General features: G+C 42.0%; 1 protein-coding gene across 2 annotated transcripts in view; it reads left to right on the top strand.

The window, feature by feature from the left end:
• The window catches only part of ARID5B (AT-rich interaction domain 5B), a 99,114-nt gene extending 81,995 nt beyond the window's left edge, over window positions 1-17,119 (top strand). For both annotated transcript variants that reach the window (XM_017855491.1, XM_017855492.1), the window contains exons 6-7: window positions 5,243-5,441; window positions 11,044-17,119. In XM_017855491.1, coding sequence (XP_017710980.1) covers window positions 5,243-5,441; window positions 11,044-13,209 — 2,365 coding nt within the window. In that variant the 3' untranslated portion in view covers window positions 13,210-17,119. The remainder of the gene's footprint in view (window positions 1-5,242; window positions 5,442-11,043) is intronic.
• The last annotated feature ends 409 nt before the right edge of the window (window positions 17,120-17,528 follow it).

The following is a 17,528-nucleotide window of genomic DNA, read 5'->3' as shown; positions in this document are numbered from 1 at the left end:
TTTTAATCTGTTTTTTTTTTTTTTTTTTTTTTTTTTTTTTTGGAGACAGAGTCTTACTCTGTCAGCCAGGCTGGAATGCAGTGGCACGATCTTGGCTCACTTTTACCTCTGCCACTAGGGTTCAGGCGACTCTCTTCCTCAGCCTCCCGAGTGACTGGGATTACAGGCACGCACCACCATGCCTGGCTAATTATTGTATTTTTAGTAGAGATGGGCTGATCTCGAACTCCTGACCCCAAGTGATCCACCTGCCTCAGCCTGCCAAAGTGCTGGGATTACAGGCATGAGCCACCACACCTGGCCAGTAGTGGCATCTTTGACCTGACATGCACCAGTGTTATTTCCCTCTGCCCCTAGAAAATATTCTGCTCCAAGGACACCAGCAAACCTTTAGGTCTGGAATTTCTCACTGATTTGATACCATGAAAGTGCCTATGTAGTAACTGGGGTGACTTTGGGATTCAAATACAACCCTAAAGGTTCACCACTTCTTGCCCCCACTCTCTGGATTCAATCAGTTCCAGACATTATTGTAATACCATTTTTCAAGCTCTGTAAATAGATGGATTCTCATTTTTCCTATTAAGTACTGTTTGCTAAATATTTTGACCCAAAAGTTCGGTCATTCCGTGCAAGCATTAATCAGTACAGGAGACATTAGTGGTTACTTGTTCAGATGAGGTTTGACATTATTTTTCCTCTGCTTCTGAGGGAAGGGAAGGGAATGTTGTGTAATAAAGATGAAGGGTCTTTTCTTCTTTTGTACAAAATGCAAATGATGAGGACATGTGTGATATACACTTCTCTAATGCAAGGCTACTGCTTTTTGTTGAGAAAGAGAGGCAAGGCCCTGGAGGATTTTAGACTTTGTAAATATAAAATTATCTGCCTTAGTGTTTAAAAAAAATAATAATAAAAGGGAGAAAGAGTTGGCAGGTTGCCAGATTACTTACATTACAGTAATAGATTTGCTGACCCCTGACTTCTGCTGTAGAGAAATGTATTGAATTTTTCATAATATCAGATGAGGCAGATCTAAAAACCTAGTATACTGAGCACCATTATTTAACTTGAGATTTAGCAAAGCCGAAATCTTTTCAAACCAGCAATTTTATGTATAATGATAATTTAGTGGCTCAGATGCTAATAAATCAAGGTTATAATGCTATTGATTTGTTAATTTTAACTCGGGTTGATTTTTAAGTCTTTTTTTTTTTAAGAAAGAAGAATGAGGAGGGGAAAAAATCTTGCTTTTCACAGTGACTGAATTTAATAAGAATCTCTGTGATAGCAAAAGGCCCCCCTACTGTTTCTGCTTTGGGGTGGAAAATGTTATTCTTGTATTATTCCTAGGGAAAAATAAAATCCCATGCTGCTACAAATCTTATGCCTATGGAAAGATGTTATTTTTTAATACATAATGGCTTACCTATTTCAGATCCATTAATGGCATCATAAATAAGCATTTTGCTAATCTGAAATGTGAAATCTGGATAATAATAAAGGCCCATTTATCTGTCCAGCTTTCAATCCCCAGACTAGATGTAGATCAGGAAGGGGAAAATCTCTCTGGATTTTCTAATGAATATATTGCTTCTCTTCCCCATTACTTCCACCCACCTAAAAGCCAACCCCCATTTTTAGAGTTGCAGTCCATTGAAAATATTTCTCCTGTGTAATGAATTCTTGGGGGCTGGAGTGTATGTTTGCTTTTATCTGTACAGTTAGAAACTGATAAAATCTTTGCTGTGCTACAAATATTTGAGAAATAATCATCCTCAAGGCACAGGCATGGTGTGTTTTACTAAATTCTTTATATAATACAAACCTACTCAGCTTTCTACATAAGGCAATGTTGACCTAATCTAAGGCTAACCTGTTTTTAATGGTACCACATGTACATTGAACGTTTAAATGTTCAGAAAGCTATAACAGCTTTTGTCCTCTTGCACTGTAAAAACTTCTAATAATCATATGATAAGATCATATCCTGTGGGGTAATTGTGTTGTACCATGACAGGATAACTGAAAAAACATTCAGTGAAAATTGCACCAAACGGAAATCACTATATGAAGCAGCGATTGTGTGCCGTGCGAGACTGTGCCCTGTTCTTCAAAGCTTAGCTGGTCATATTTCTACTTGCTTCCTTTTAGCTTCTGCCTTGCTTGTTTTATTTTAGGAGCCTTTTTTTCCCGCAAGCCACTATAATTATCTTTCAATGATTTAGAAGGGGGGGAAAAACACTCAACTGACCTTTACACACACATACACTCTCTCTCACACACACACACACACACACTCTCACACACTCTCATATACTCTCTCTGGAAGCCTTGAGCAAGCAGGGCTTGTGTTTGGATTCAGTTTTACCTTAGTCATGCCTCTTTCCAGATACAAGAAACATTTAATTCCAGATTTCCTGCTTCTGGCTTTAGGCCTTTGACCAGCAAAGTGAAATGTATTTTTTACTGCTGTCAGCCAGCCAGCTGCTGAGTTGAGTGAAGGGGAGAAAAAAAAAAAAGGAAAGAAAACATAAAAAAAAAAAAAAGGAACTGAAATGAAAATGGTGCCCTGCTTTGTGAACTTGCACAATTAGAAAAGGAAATTAAAGTCTCCTCAGCACCCATCTAGAGAGCCAGGCTGGCCCAAGGCTCTCAGAACCCAGAGCGAGGGGTCCTTGGGGGGTCCATGGGGTATCTCTCCTAGCCAGTTCTCTGCTTTCCCTCCTCCCCCTCCCCACGCTCAGAGGTAATACTGTCATTCTTCTCAGTAAAGAGGGTCCCTCGTGGTGTCACCATCTCCATCAGAAAATGAAGTTGGGGGAAGGGTGGTACCAGCAAATTGCAATCATTGGAATACCCAGACTTCGGTGCTCTTTGAGTTCCCATGGCAACAAAACAAAAGTAAAACAAACCTATCTGTCCCAACAATAAAATATGTTTTCATTAAAGTCAATTTAAAATAGCTTTTCAGTTTAAAATATTCAATGCATTTTACTCCCGGACAAAAATCCCCAACCTGCCAATATTGAAGAGGATAAAGTCCCTGGCAGAACCAGGCAGAAAAAGGGAATTGGGGGGAATGTTGGGGACTTCACAGATGAGATAGAATAAATTCAAGTATGAACAGGATTGCTTTTTTCTCTCTTTTTCTGCTTAGTTATGCTTTTTATTATATAAACATTAACTGTAATATTACAGTGGGAAGCAGGTATTTGGCAGCCATATATTATTTTAGTAAGTCTGCATAGGGAGGGCAGTTTCCAGTTTTAGCAGCTGTAACATGTTTAAACTCAGTTTGTAATGGGATCTGAAGATCGCTATTCCCCATGGGCTCTGTTGATCTTCATGGCTGGCCAACTGCCAGATGTAGGGCTCCAAAGTAGTTTTCACGCCTCCTTGCTCATACCTTGTCCAAGCATGCTCAGTAAATGAATTTTGTTTCTAATATGCTATAAATTGGGATCTGATTTTCCCATAATTTTATTGGTATTTTCTTAAAGAGTAAAATATTAGGATCACAAATGTCCCCACATCTGTACTGTCAAACCTGAACAATCACGTATGGTTAAGCAGTTGAGATCCAAATAACATAGATAGAAACCAATTTTAGGATAGCACACCAATATCCAGACCAAGGAAGTTTTTGCCTGGGAATCTTAGTTTAAAAATAATGAGGATCTCCAATATTTCAACAGACTTACTATGTTTATAAGCCAAGTACATTTTCTTCATTGAGTCAACTTGTCTTATTTAAAACAAATTATGTTTGCTGTATTAAAGTTCATATTTTTAAGGCTGAGTCTTATATTAATCCCACAGTGAGTCATTAATCATACCAAATGCATTATAAAAACTTTAATCACTGAAGTTGAAACTGAGATTGTAATGCAATCCATCCCTTTTAATTACATCAGCTATTTTTCCCTTTCAGATAAAGAGCTGCATCGCAAAGGGAAAACAGATTAAAACTAGAGCTGTTTGATGTTTCTCTTTTAGAGCAGTTTTATGCAGTTTGTTTAAAAGTTATATAATTAAAACGCTTGAAATTTTCAACCCTCTGGTTTTTGTGGCTTGCATAGTCTGTCTGCCTTCCTTCTCGCTGGGGCTGTTTTTTACTTAGCACCCTAAAACAGAACTCCTAGTGGAGTCCCCTGCCCCACTCAGAGCTGTGGGATAAGACTAAACTGTCTCTTGGCCATGCTGTGCTTGCCTGTCATTGACCTTTTTATCTTAGATGTTTCATCTCTATCTTGACATGAATGAAAATAAAATCTTTTGAGATGGGCAGTACTAGGTTCAAATCTTACCTCTAACAAATGGTGTGACTCTCAGGCAAATTGCTTAACCTTTTTAGGTCTCAGTTGCCTCATATGTTAAAAAAAAGAGTAATAATAATACTCCATAGGGATATTGTGGCGTTTACATAAAATAATCTTTAAATGTACCTGGCACATGCTAGTACCTATGAGAATATAAGCTTCATGAGCTCAGCAGCTTTGAATGTTTGTTTCACAGCTGTGTCTCAGTGTCTAGAACACTGCCTATAGTATGTGCTCAATAAATAGTTGTTGATGGACTGATAAAGCAGCTAGCATTATTGTTGCAATTTTGTTAGCACTTAGCCAGGTGCCATGGGGAGTGATGATGATATTGTTAATGTTGGATGCTTCCATTGGTATCTTGGTCTATAGACCCACAAAACCAAAAAGAGGTCTTACTGAGAAGTGTTAAGTTACCAGGTACAGGCCATGCGTGGTGGCTCACGCCTGTAATCCCAGCACTTGGGGCAGCCCAGGTGGGTGGATCACGAGGTCAGAAGATGGAGACCATCCTGGCTAACACGGTGAAACCCCGTCTGTCCTAAAAATACAAAAAAACTAGTCGGGCGTGGCGGCGGGCGCCTGTAGTCCCAGCTGCTTTGGGAGGCTGAGGCAGGAGAACAGCGGGAACCCGGGAGGCGGAGCTTGCAGTGAGCTGAGATCTCGCCACCGCACTCCAGCCTGGGCGACAGAGCGAGACTCCATCTGAAAAAAAAAAAAAAAGAAGTTACCAGGAACTAATTTTGACCAAGGAAGCAGAACACTAAAGTGTGGAGTAAGTTTATAGAAGTATAGCAGTGTCATTGGAGATGAAGTCATTTAATAATTTGTTTATACTGAGAAAATAAAGTAAACCCCCATAGCATTAATGCTACTGGAATTACTCAACTGACCAATCATCTCTTCTGTTAACCTTTTAGATTAATCCTACCATATGAAAGGTTTATTAAAGGAGAAGAAGATAAGCCCCTGCCTCCAATCAAACCTCGGAAACAGGAGAACAGTTCACAGGAAAATGAGAATAAAACAAAAGTATCTGGAACCAAACGCATCAAACATGAAATATCTAAAAGCAAGAAAGAAAAAGAAAATGCCCCAAAGCCCCAGGATGCAGCAGAGGTGAGTTGCTTTGCTCCAGAAGTACCTCTGGAAGACATGTGCTGCCTCGAGGTCCTTCTGGAGCCGTGAGTACACAGCTGTGTCCCTGCACAGTTGGACGGCTTGATGAAGAAACCAAGAAATCTGAGCTTCACAGTTCCCCTCATAGTTCCCCAATTCCTGAAAACCTTTCAGCTTGCTGAGTTGAAATGCAGTGCCTAGTATTGAATGGGATAACCCAGGAATAGATTCTAGAAAGATGCAAACATCCTGTAGAAAACTGATAACAAATGCTCAGGCTTTGAGAGAGAAGGAGCCAGAGCTATACTAACATCACAGAATTTTACTGTGAAAACATGGCTTCTTGGCCATTCCACAGTCAGTCTATCTGAGGTGCCGGTGTGACTTTAAAACATATTTTGGGGCTGGACATGGTAGCTCACACCTGTAATCCTAGCACTCTGGGAGGCCAAGGCAGGTGGATTGCTTGAGCCCAGGAGTTCGAGAAGAGCCTGGGCAACATGGTGAAACCCAATCTCTACAAACAAAGCTCACGCCTGTAATCCCAGCACTTTGAGAGGCCAAGGTGGGCGGATCACAAGGTCAGGAGATGGAGACCATCCTGGCTAACACAGTGAAACCCCGTCTCTACTAAAAATACAAAAAATTAGCTAGGCATGGTAGTGGGCGCCTATAGTCCCAGCTACTCCGGAGGCTGAGGCAGGAGAATGGCGTGAACCCAGGAGGCGGAGCTTGCAGTAAGGAGAGGTCGCGCCACTGCACTCCAGCCTGGGCGACAGAGCGAGACTCCGTCTCAAAAAAAAAAAAAAAAAACAAGAACAAATATTAGGCATGGTGGTGCCCCCCTGTGGTCCCAGCTACTCGAGAGGCTGAGGTGGGAGGATAACCTGAGCCTTGGGAGGTAAAGGTTGCAGTGAGCCATGATTATACCACTGCACTCCTGCCTAGGTGACAAGAGTAAGACCATGTCTCAAAAAAAGATGGTTTGGGGATCTAGGAAAGAGGGACGTTGGAACCGTGGTGCTGTATCTCTGCAAGACTGTCCTGAAAACTTTAGAGATGTGTTTGTCTCTCATAATTGATTTCTATGCAACAGCCTTGGGTTGAGACCAATTTAGGAAAATCTTAAGCATGGCCGGGGCGCAGTGGCTCACGCTTGTAATCCCAGCACTTTGGGAGGCCGAGGCAGGCGGATCATGAGGTCAGGAGATCAAGAGCATCCTGGCTAATACAGTGAAACCCCGTCTTTACTAAAAACACAAAAAATTAGCTGGGCATGGTGGCGGGCGCCAGTAGTCCCAGCTACTTGGGAGGCTGAGGCAGCGGAATGGCGTGAACCCGGGAGGTGGAGGTTGCAGTGAACCGAGATCTCGCCACTGCACTCCAGCCTGGGTGACAGTGCGAGATTGCATCTCAAAAGAAAAGAAAAGAAAAAAAGAAAATCTTAAGTGCATATTATTTATAGGGGAATTTTGAAATGGTTTCTCTGAAACCACTATTATTTTCATATTAACAGGTAGTTTCTGAACTTTTTAAAACAAGCCCCAGCCACCCCTAGCCCCCAACAGCCTTTTGGTAGAAGCCATTACCACCAGCATACAGCCAGTCAGCCAGTCTTGTAGGCTGATCTGGGCTCTGTTTCAACATGAATAATAAAAAACGATGCTGCCCATAAAAAAAAAAAAACTTAGCCGCATTTGGAGACAGCATGTTCTAGGATTCAACCCCAGAGGGAATTTTTTTGGTGCTGATATTAAATACCCCCTAAAAAATCAGGTTTATAATGAACACATAAAAGGCTTCATAATTAAACACTGGTTTAAATCACACATGTACAACACGCACCAACCTCCCATCTAGACATCAACTTACCCAACTGACTCTTACATAAGAAAATAGTATTGATACCAAGAGGAGAAATTTATGTTTTTTGTTTTTATTAAGTTTCATAATTATTTTAAGCTCTAGTAACTAAAAAGGGGGAGGAGGAAGATGATGCAGATTTTTTTTTTTTTTTTTTTTTGAAAAGAGTGTTTCTTTTTTTCCCAGGCTGGGCATAGGTTATATACAAATACAATGCCATTTTTTGTGAGGGATACTTGGAGCATCCTCAGATTTTGGTATATGTGAGGGTTCTGAAACTAATCCCCCATAGATACTGAGGGATGACTGTAATTATGTATATCATTAAATGACAGTTATTTTGGGCCTTTATTTGATTATTATAGTAGCCTCGATATAATTTACATGTATGATAAACATGTAAATGTGTGACAAGGAAAAGGATCTTTGTCACTACTTATACCCAAAGGTTTATTTTTGTCCCATGTGTTTCATTGACCTTAACCTTACCCTTTCTTGTAAGATACATTTTTTGAGACAGAGTGTCTCTCTGTTGCCCAGGCTGGAGTGCAGTGGTGTGATCTAGGTTCACTGCAACCTCCGCCTCCCAAGTTCAAGCGATTCTCCTGCCTCAGCCTCCCGAGTAGCTAAGACTACAGGGATACGCCACCACGCCCTGCTAATATTATTGTATCTTTAGTAGAGACAGGGTTTCACTATGTTGGGCAGGCTGGTCTCAAACTCCTGACCTCAAACGATCCACCTTCCTTGGGCTCCCAACATGCTGGGATTACAGGTGTGAGCCACTGTCCCTGGCCAGATGATGCAGATTTCTCAACATCTGCAAACTTGCAACATAAATGGCCAAAAGCAAGGAAATTCCAAGTGCATGCTTCCATTCCATTTTTCCTTGATACTTTTGGCCTGGTGATTTATTACAGGATTTCAGATGATTGTGTTCTATTAGCTGCCATATGTACACAAAGCACTAGGGGACAGACTGAGGACCAAGGGGACAGCTGACCCTTGAATGTCTCCACTTTGGGGATTCAGTTTGAAATGGTTGGTTTATGAATGGTAGGAGGAATCCTTAGCCTATGCACTGAGCCTGTCAGCTTGGGAGATGACCATTCCCAAGAGTGGAGCCTTACTCCCTGGGGTCCATAGAAACCCTTAAAGCTGTTAGGCTTTCTGTTTCCTGTAGGCCACAACTGTTCCCTTCAGGGAGCTGTAAGTGTCTCAAGTTTCAAAGGTTGTCATGACGAGGTTATCTAAACCTCATGGAATCTTCCACCCTCTCCAAGGCTGACCTTGTAATACGAATCACTTCCCACCTCCAACATAGAACCATGTTATTAGCCAGGTGTATTTTTTCTTATTAACTCTATTTGGGGTTTTTGGTTTGGATTTTATTGTTTTCATTGCTTTTACTTTTTGGTGTTTTCAATATGAAGCAGTGAACTCAGTGGAGATAGAAAGCGTGATAAATTCCCTCTAGTTGAATCCACTATATTCAGATAATGGGATTGCAAGTTGCATGGTGAGAAGCTAACATTTAACATACTAAGCAGATCGTAAAATGTCTTCCTAGAAAAAAAGTCCTTTACTTTTTTCTGCCTAGCTTTCAAAGACTTCCTAAACCTGTTTTACAGCCCGAAGCATGGGACTGCAATATAACTGCAGGTCTACATCATAGAAACTTCAATGGGACTGAGTATCCCCCATTGCCGTGCCTCAAACTATAGCCCCATAAGAAACTAACAGTTAGAAGCAATTTGCCTTTTCCCTTGCCATACTCATTTTCTGTATTTTATGCCATATATAAGCTCAAGAGACCAATGATGATTATCAATGTAGAACAAGAAATGATATTTGTACTGGAAAAGGCAGCTACTAGTACAAAAATAAAGAAAAATAATGATGATAAGCAAAGACTCTTAGGTATAACACATCCCGGCCGGGCGCGGTGGCTCAAGCCTGTAATCTCAGCACTTTGGGAGGCCGAGACGGGCGGATCACGAGGTCAGGAGATCGAGACCATCCTGGCTAACACGGTGAAACCCCGTCTCTACTAAAATACAAAAAACTAGCCGGGCGAGGTGGCGGCGCCTGTAGTCCCAGCTACTCGGGAGGCTGAGGCAGGAGAATGGCGTGAGCCCGGGAGGCGGAGCTTGCAGTGAGCTGAGATCTGGCCACTGCACTCCAGCCTGGGTGACAGAGCGAGACTCCGTCTCAAAAATAAAAAAAAAAAAATCCCTAAAATTCAGGTTTTTTTAAAAAAGATTTGAGGAAACATACCTATGAAATAGGTGTGATTTCTTAAAACTTTTGTTACCACGTATTCCTAAACCAGCATCCTCAATCTTACCCAAAGATGTTAATGTGGCAGACACTTCTCTCTCTCTCTCTCTTTCTCTCTTTCTTTCTTTCTTTTTCTTTCTTTCTTTTTTTTGAGAGAGTTTCACTCTTGTTGCCCAAGCTGGAGTGCAATGGCGTGATCTCGGCTCACTGCATCCTCCACCTCTGGAGTTTAAGCAATTCTCCTGCCTCAGCCTCCTGAGTAGTTGAGATTACAGGCGCCCACCACCACGCCCAGCTAATTTTTGTTTTTTTACTAGAGACGAGGTTTCGCTATGTAGACCAGGCTGGTCTTGAACTCCTGACCTCAGGTGATCCACCCACCTCGGCCCCCCTAAGTGCTGAGATTACAGGCACCTCTTTTCTTAACAGAGAAGAACAAAGTTCAAGGGATGAGATGGAAAAAGGAGGGGAAAAAGACCAGCTCAGTACAACTGTTTTGTGACTGCTCTGCTAAGACATGTCAGGGCAGAATGACAGCAGTTTTGAAAGGGCTTGTCAGTCAGCTGGGTCACAGACAGAAAGTTAAAATGACCTCTTAAGGTCAAAGTTTACATGGCTACATAATGCAGATGGATCGAATTGGTACCCACAACTTCTGTCAGTAGCGTCACATAAGGAGTATCTGTCTCATTGACTATAATTTATTTCGTTGAACAGCAAAGCTATATTTGTGGTGGCACAGACAGTCTGAATTTTGACAACTTCATTTTGGGCTTTAATAGAAATGTAGTTTGCTGCAACCTAGAAGGACTTAGTCTCCTCTGTCCCTCAGGTAGACAGGCTGCCAAGAAATCTTCATACTTTGTCAGTATTTTAGCATTATCTGCATGTCATCTGGCCTGAGTAGAAATTATTAACACGTATGCATTGCTAATCTTCAGTACACCATATTGAATACATTGGGAAGGGGTTTGCCCTCTTAAAGAAAAGCAAGGAGTTGCAATAGGTTCATTGTTTGTTGTTAACATGGGGTTGGTTGAATTTTTGAAAGAGAAATGCTTTAAAAAAATCTTTCTCAGGAGTATCATAAAACACAACATGTAATTTAAAACCCATTTGGATAATTGACTGATTTGACAAGAAGACAACCTTAGAATTAAACTATATATTAGAATCAAGGAGTGATATGATTGTATACCATCAGTACATAACACTGCTATTTTGATAGGTGTCTCATAAGGGACTGAAGCGAATATGCATATTTCCCCTAATGTTTCTGTAATTTAGATTTCTTTGTTTAGAGCCATGATTGGGGAGTAATAAAGCTTTACAGAAACTTCATGAGCTGATTGACAAGCCTGTTTTCAAGTAAAACTGCTGTGTGGAATATTTCATTTCATAGCAAAACGTGTCAGTGTGTTTGGTTTTCTTCTGACTGTCTTTTGAAATATGTTACCAGGTTTCATCAGAGCAAGAAAAAGAACAAGAGACTTTAAGCCAGAAAAGCATCCCTGAGCCTCTCCCAGCAGCAGACATGAAGAAAAAAATAGAAGGGTATCAGGAATTTTCAGTGAGGCCCCTGGCGTCCGGAGTAGACCCAGAGAAGGACGGCGAAACAGACCAAGGTCCCAACAGTGAGAAGGTGGCAGAGGAGGTGGGAGAGAAGGGGCCCACACCTCCACTCCCAAGTGCTCCTCTGGCCCCGGAAAAAGATTCAGCCTTGGCCCCTGGGGCCAACAAACAGCCACTCACCTCTCCTAGTGCCCTGGTGGACTCAAAACAGGAATCCAAACTGTGTTGTTTTACAGAGAGCCCTGAAAATGAACCACAAGAAGCATCCTTCCCCAGCTTCCCCACCACACAGCCACCACTGGCAAACCAGAATGAGATGGAGGACGACAAACTGCCCGCCATGGCGGATTACATCGCCAACTGCACCGTGAAGGTGGATCAGCTGGGCAGTGACGACATCCATAATGCGCTCAAGCAGACCCCAAAGGTCCTTGTGGTCCAGTCGTTTGACATGTTCAAAGACAAAGACCTGACTGGGCCCATGAACGAGAACCATGGACTTAATTACACACCCCTGCTCTACTCTAGGGGCAACCCAGGCATCATGTCCCCGCTGGCCAAGAAAAAGCTTTTGTCCCAAGTGAGTGGGGCCAGCCTCTCCAGTAGCTACCCTTATGGCTCCCCACCCCCTTTGATCAGCAAAAAGAAACTGATTGCTAGGGATGACTTGTGTTCCAGTTTGTCCCAAGCCCACCATGGCCAAAGCACTGACCATATGGCGGTCAGCCGGCCATCGGTGATTCAGCACGTCCAGAGTTTCAGAAGCAAGCCCTCGGAAGAGAGAAAGACCATCAATGACATCTTTAAGCATGAGAAACTGAGTCGATCAGATCCCCACCGCTGCAACTTCTCCAAGCATCACCTTAACCCCCTTGCTGACTCCTACGTCCTGAAGCAAGAAATTCAGGAGGGCAAGGATAAACTCTTAGAGAAAAGGGCCCTTCCCCATTCCCACATGCCTAGCTTCCTGGCCGACTTCTACTCGTCCCCTCATCTCCATAGCCTCTACAGACACACCGAGCACCATCTTCATAATGAACAGACATCCAAATACCCTTCCAGGGACATGTACAGGGAATCGGAAAACAGTTCTTTTCCTTCCCACAGACACCAAGAAAAGCTCCATGTAAATTATCTCACGTCCCTGCACCTGCAAGACAAAAAGTCGGCGGCAGCAGAAGCCCCTACGGATGATCAGCCTACAGATCTGAGCCTTCCCAAGAACCCGCACAAACCTACCGGCAAGGTCCTGGGCCTGGCTCACTCCACCACAGGGCCCCAGGAGAGCAAAGGCATCTCCCAGTTCCAGGTCTTAGGCAGCCAGAGTCGAGACTGTCACCCCAAAGCCTGTCGGGTATCACCCATGACCATGTCGGGCCCTAAAAAATATCCTGAATCACTTTCAAGATCGGGAAAACCTCACCATGTGAGACTGGAGAATTTCAGGAAGATGGAAGGCATGGTCCACCCAATCCTGCACCGGAAAATGAGCCCACAGAACATTGGGGCAGCGCGGCCAATCAAGCGCAGCCTGGAGGATTTGGACCTTGTGATTGCAGGGAAAAAGGCCCGGGCAGTGTCCCCCTTAGACCCATCCAAGGAGGTCTCTGGGAAGGAGAAGGCCTCTGAGCAGGAGAGTGAAGGCAGCAAGGCAGCGCACGGTGGGCATTCCGGGGGCGCCTCAGAAGGCCACAAGCTTCCCCTCTCCTCCCCTATCTTCCCAGGTCTGTATTCCGGGAGCCTGTGTAACTCGGGCCTCAACTCCAGGCTCCCGGCTGGGTATTCTCATTCTCTGCAGTACTTGAAAAACCAGACTGTGCTTTCTCCGCTCATGCAGCCCCTGGCTTTCCACTCGCTTGTGATGCAAAGAGGAATTTTTACATCACCGACAAATTCTCAGCAGCTGTACAGACACTTGGCTGCGGCTACACCTGTAGGAAGTTCGTATGGGGACCTTTTGCATAACAGCATTTACCCTTTAGCTGCTATAAATCCTCAAGCTGCCTTTCCATCTTCCCAGCTGTCATCCGTGCACCCCAGTACAAAACTGTAGGCTCAGCTCTGCCCAGCAGTCCAAAGCGGCATGGCCAACAGAGTTTCACTCCTTACCCAGGAGTGCTGGCTTATAGAGTTAGAAGGCAGTATTTCTTCTAATCTGAGGCTACGATCAGTCCCAGCTTTAGGGGCCCAAAGGGGAGGTGAACATGCCTGATTTTTGTGGGACAGCTCTAGCCTTGGCTGGTCAGTCTTGACTCCCTTCCAACACAGATGCCCAGGCACCTCCAGATCATTCACTTCGCACATGGGCCTTGTGAAGGGATTTGTGAATATCCAGGAAGAACTTAGAGGACCCCATCTGAGTTCAGATGGTCAGGAAACAATCCGGGCAAATAAGAGGCAGGCATTTCAAAAAACGGGCAAGGAAGACTGGCAAATAGATGCCAAGGGATGCCCCTCTTTTTCATAAAACTCTCCAAGGTTCAATCAATGCAATGTATAGTGAAACTTCAATAGATCTTTCATTTTGACACTATTAAACAATCCAGAGAAGTAAACACTGTTAAATTGACTGTATATATTTGCTTCTTAAAACTACCCGTATCACTGTTTGCTCACCTAATTTATATACAGGTAGTTCCATTTTCTCCCAGTTCCTTCTTGTCTCTTTTTTTTTATTATTATTAAATGGTATTGCTTTTGTTTGCAGGTCTTTTTGTTTTTGTTTTGTTTTCGAGGCTGACTGACTGTCCTAGTTGTTGATGTGTGTTTGTAATTTTTCCACATCTTATTTTGAGCAGCTTTGGGTGGTAAAGTTATTGTTTACAAATTGAAGCAACTGATTCTAGTGGAACAAATGAAAAAGAAACAGTCAAGCACACAATAGTGCAAAGAACGTTCCTTTGTAGATCCGCAACTTAAGGATTTTGTTCCTCATAAATGGCATAGTTGAAAGAGCTTATACACTGCTTACCCAGCCAAATGCTTTGCTTTGAAGTATTGGGTTCTGTGAAAATATTGAGCGTTGTACTTACCTTATCTAGGCTGTGAAACTGTCCTACATACCAGAGGAATCATAAAAACAAAAACCTCACTGGCAGCAAGCTGCCGAATAACAACAGAGTCTAGAGGACATATTTGTGGGCTGCACAGATATTTTAGGAATTTCAGAAATTAGAACAGGAGCCAAAATGATTTACATTGGTGTTGGCACTGATTCCTTTAAATGATCTGGGAAAGGGGGTTGGGAAGAGGATGGAGCTCAACTGGCCAGAAGAGGAGCAGCTGCAGTCCTGATAGCTTCTCTAGCCTCGGTCTTTTGAGTAATAAGTAGTCACGTTGTTTTCATCCAGTTGGTTTCCTGTCATTCCCAAGAAGAATCTCCCAGGCCACATCTTTGAGGATAACTGACATACTGGATTAGACTTTTCAAAAGAAAAGTCATCCTCTTTGGGTTTATGGGGCGTGAGTTTTGTGTGTGCACACACACAAACTTGGAAGGTGGTTTGGGTCATGTTTTTAACCACCTGGCAACACAGTCCACTTTCTGGTTTCTTTTATTGTTGGAAGTAAATGGTCAAGCTGCTCAGGCAGTGAAAAGATGTGGAGAATGTCCGTTGTCATTCTTGCCACTGTATTCCATTTGCTACCGAGATGTAATATTAAGGTGGACACATTTTCTAACTGTATTAATTAAAAGTCAATGGATACAGAGAGTGGATTTTCTCCCCAAGTCCCATCCCTGCTGAAGACCGCTTGGATGAACTCCCCAGCCCACTGCCCCTCCCGCAACACTACCAGTAGACTTTAGAACCATAGCTAACTAAGTCTTACCTCTGAGATACTTAATTCTGGGAAAATTGATGACAATTTTCAACTTCTAAATAGGTAACTTGACTGCAAAATAATCAAAACTGATAACAATGAAACTGCGGCTCTTAAACAAAGCCATGCATGCTGTGCATTTGTATTGAAATGTCTCCATGATATGAAGCCAAATATTCAATGTAACATACTTAATATCCAAAGGTGGAAACAAAAGAATGTAGAGATCCAGTGTTAAGAGTTCCATTTGCTTCAATTAATTATTTACCTTCCTGTGGAATAATATATATATATATATTTAATAGAACCATAGATAGACTAGTAGAATTTAGATTATAAATGTGTGAGTGCAGATTATCCTGCTATTGCACAAGCTAGAGGGGGGGAAAAATCTCAATTCCAGCTGGCAAGATGCTAGCCATGACACATATAAGAAAGTTGCACTAGATTGAATGGTCACAGAATCGGAGAACATGGAAGAAAAAGGAAACTTCGGTGGTTCTGCAGCAGACATGGGCTAGATCATATGTGGTTTCTATGAGTTCGCGTCTCAAAAAAAAAAGGGGGGGGGCATCTGTCCCCAGTGGAGCTCACCTATTTGGAATATGGGGCATTTGTTTTTTCCACTGCAATGATTTCAGTCTGGTTTCATCATGTTGGAATTCGATCACACCATTTCAAACAATGTTAACATAGTCCAGCTTTTGTTTTTCTCATCTCTTCCGAGAGGAGACTCACTGTTTCTGTCTGAGGAAGCTCATACCCTCGGCAAAACATCAGGACAAATAAAGAGAAATGGGGGTATGCATTCCCAACAGAAGCAGTGTGTTATTTGTTTTAAAACTCTGAACAGAGATCTTGGAAATCTTTCAAAAAGACCATTGAATTCTTCATTGGCTGAGAACGACGTTTTAAAATGTCTTAAATAAGGCTTTGTTTGCATTGTTTGAGTTCAAGGGGCCTTATTATTGAATGGAATTGCACAAGCCTTTCTTTGTGCAATCAAACCTTTGTTATTGGTAGTTCTGTAAAGGAAACTGTGGAATCGAATTGGCAGTGGAGTCATAAATCTATTTACTGAGTGTGGCTTCCAAGAAATGTTGCAATTCAAAATGCACTAAGTCTGTGATTTACTGGAGATTTGGAGATTCTAAATAATATTTTTAAAAAACTTTTCCATGCAACTTCTGGTTTAATGTTTGGCAACTCCACATGATAAAAAAAAAAAAAAAAAAAAAAAAAAAACAGCCCAACCAAGTTTCGGAATTAAGTATTCTTCTAGTAAGTGATTCAAACTTGTAATATTTGCCACAGGACTGACTTATTTATTTACTAGCTAGAAGCTCTTAAGTTCACTTGTTTATCAGGGCATATACAAAAGGGTTTGTTAAAACTCAATGTTAACTTTACAACTTTCTGACCTGGTGCATGAATTCTCAAGTACTGTATTTCACTGTGTTGGTGTGTCTGATGGAAATTTCGAGGTGGTCCCACAAAAAATATTTTATGTAGTGTGCCTTCAAAGAGAACCATTTATTTCTCTTCACTTATCGTCCCACAAAGTCACATTTGGTGGTGGTCAGCCAAGTCCCATCTGGTCTAGTTTTACTCTTGTCCCAATTTTAAAGAGAAATGGGAATGAGTTTGCCCTGGTGAGACCCACACCATTGCAATGATTATCTTGAGCACTTAAAGTCCAGTGTTGGCTGTTAGTGTATTTGATATTCTGCCTGTCTCCTCATGGTTGAAATATGTCTGAAGAATAGCAGCATAATCTCTTGGCTGTTTATACTTTTTTAAACTTTCCTGTGTTGTAAATATTGTATACTTTTGGTGATTCCAGCTATGTAACCTCTATGCTCTGTAAGGTGATTATTTGTATATAGCAACATGGCCCAGTGATATTATATAGTTTCCCAATGGAGAGGTTATTGAGTAACCTTTGCATTAGTTTAAACACTACCAGAAGAATGCTGAGCCAACTATAAACACTCAATTTTGTATGTTTTCCAAATTGTACTTATTACTGCTTTTGATACTGTATTACGTGCCAATAGTTTCCCAATCACATAGCAGGCAAGAGATATTTTGTACTTTTTGATCCACTGTAATATTTAATAAAAAATGTTACTATCTGTTTCCTTTTGGGTGTGAGTAATCTGTCACTCTTCCTGAGGAGCCTGTGGCCTCCCCAGAAGACTTTCCACCCCATCTGTCTAAATTGGATAACAATAATGATGGCAATGTTTGTAGTTCAATGTCTCTTTATCTTCACAAGCTCATGTAAATATGGTGATACCCATTTTACTTAGGAGAAAACTAAAGCTTAGAGAGGTAAATCAACTGGTCCAAGATCACCCAACAGATGGCAGAGTCAGGATTTGAAGCCAGGGCTCTCATCTGTGCACTTCCTTTGTATACCATCCTCCTCTGCTGGTAGGATAATCACAAAAGTTATTTTATTTATTTATTTATTTATTTATTTATTTATTTATTTTGAGACAGAGTCTTGCTCTGTCACCCAGGCTGAGTACAGTGGCTCAATCTCAG

The sequence above is a fragment of the Rhinopithecus bieti genome, unplaced genomic scaffold (assembly GCF_001698545.2).
Source record: "Rhinopithecus bieti isolate Rb0 unplaced genomic scaffold, ASM169854v2 scaffold_39703, whole genome shotgun sequence".
Lineage (NCBI taxonomy): Eukaryota > Metazoa > Chordata > Mammalia > Primates > Cercopithecidae > Rhinopithecus > Rhinopithecus bieti.
Note: the sequence above shows the minus strand (reverse complement) of the source record. Positions and strands in the feature narration are given on the sequence as shown.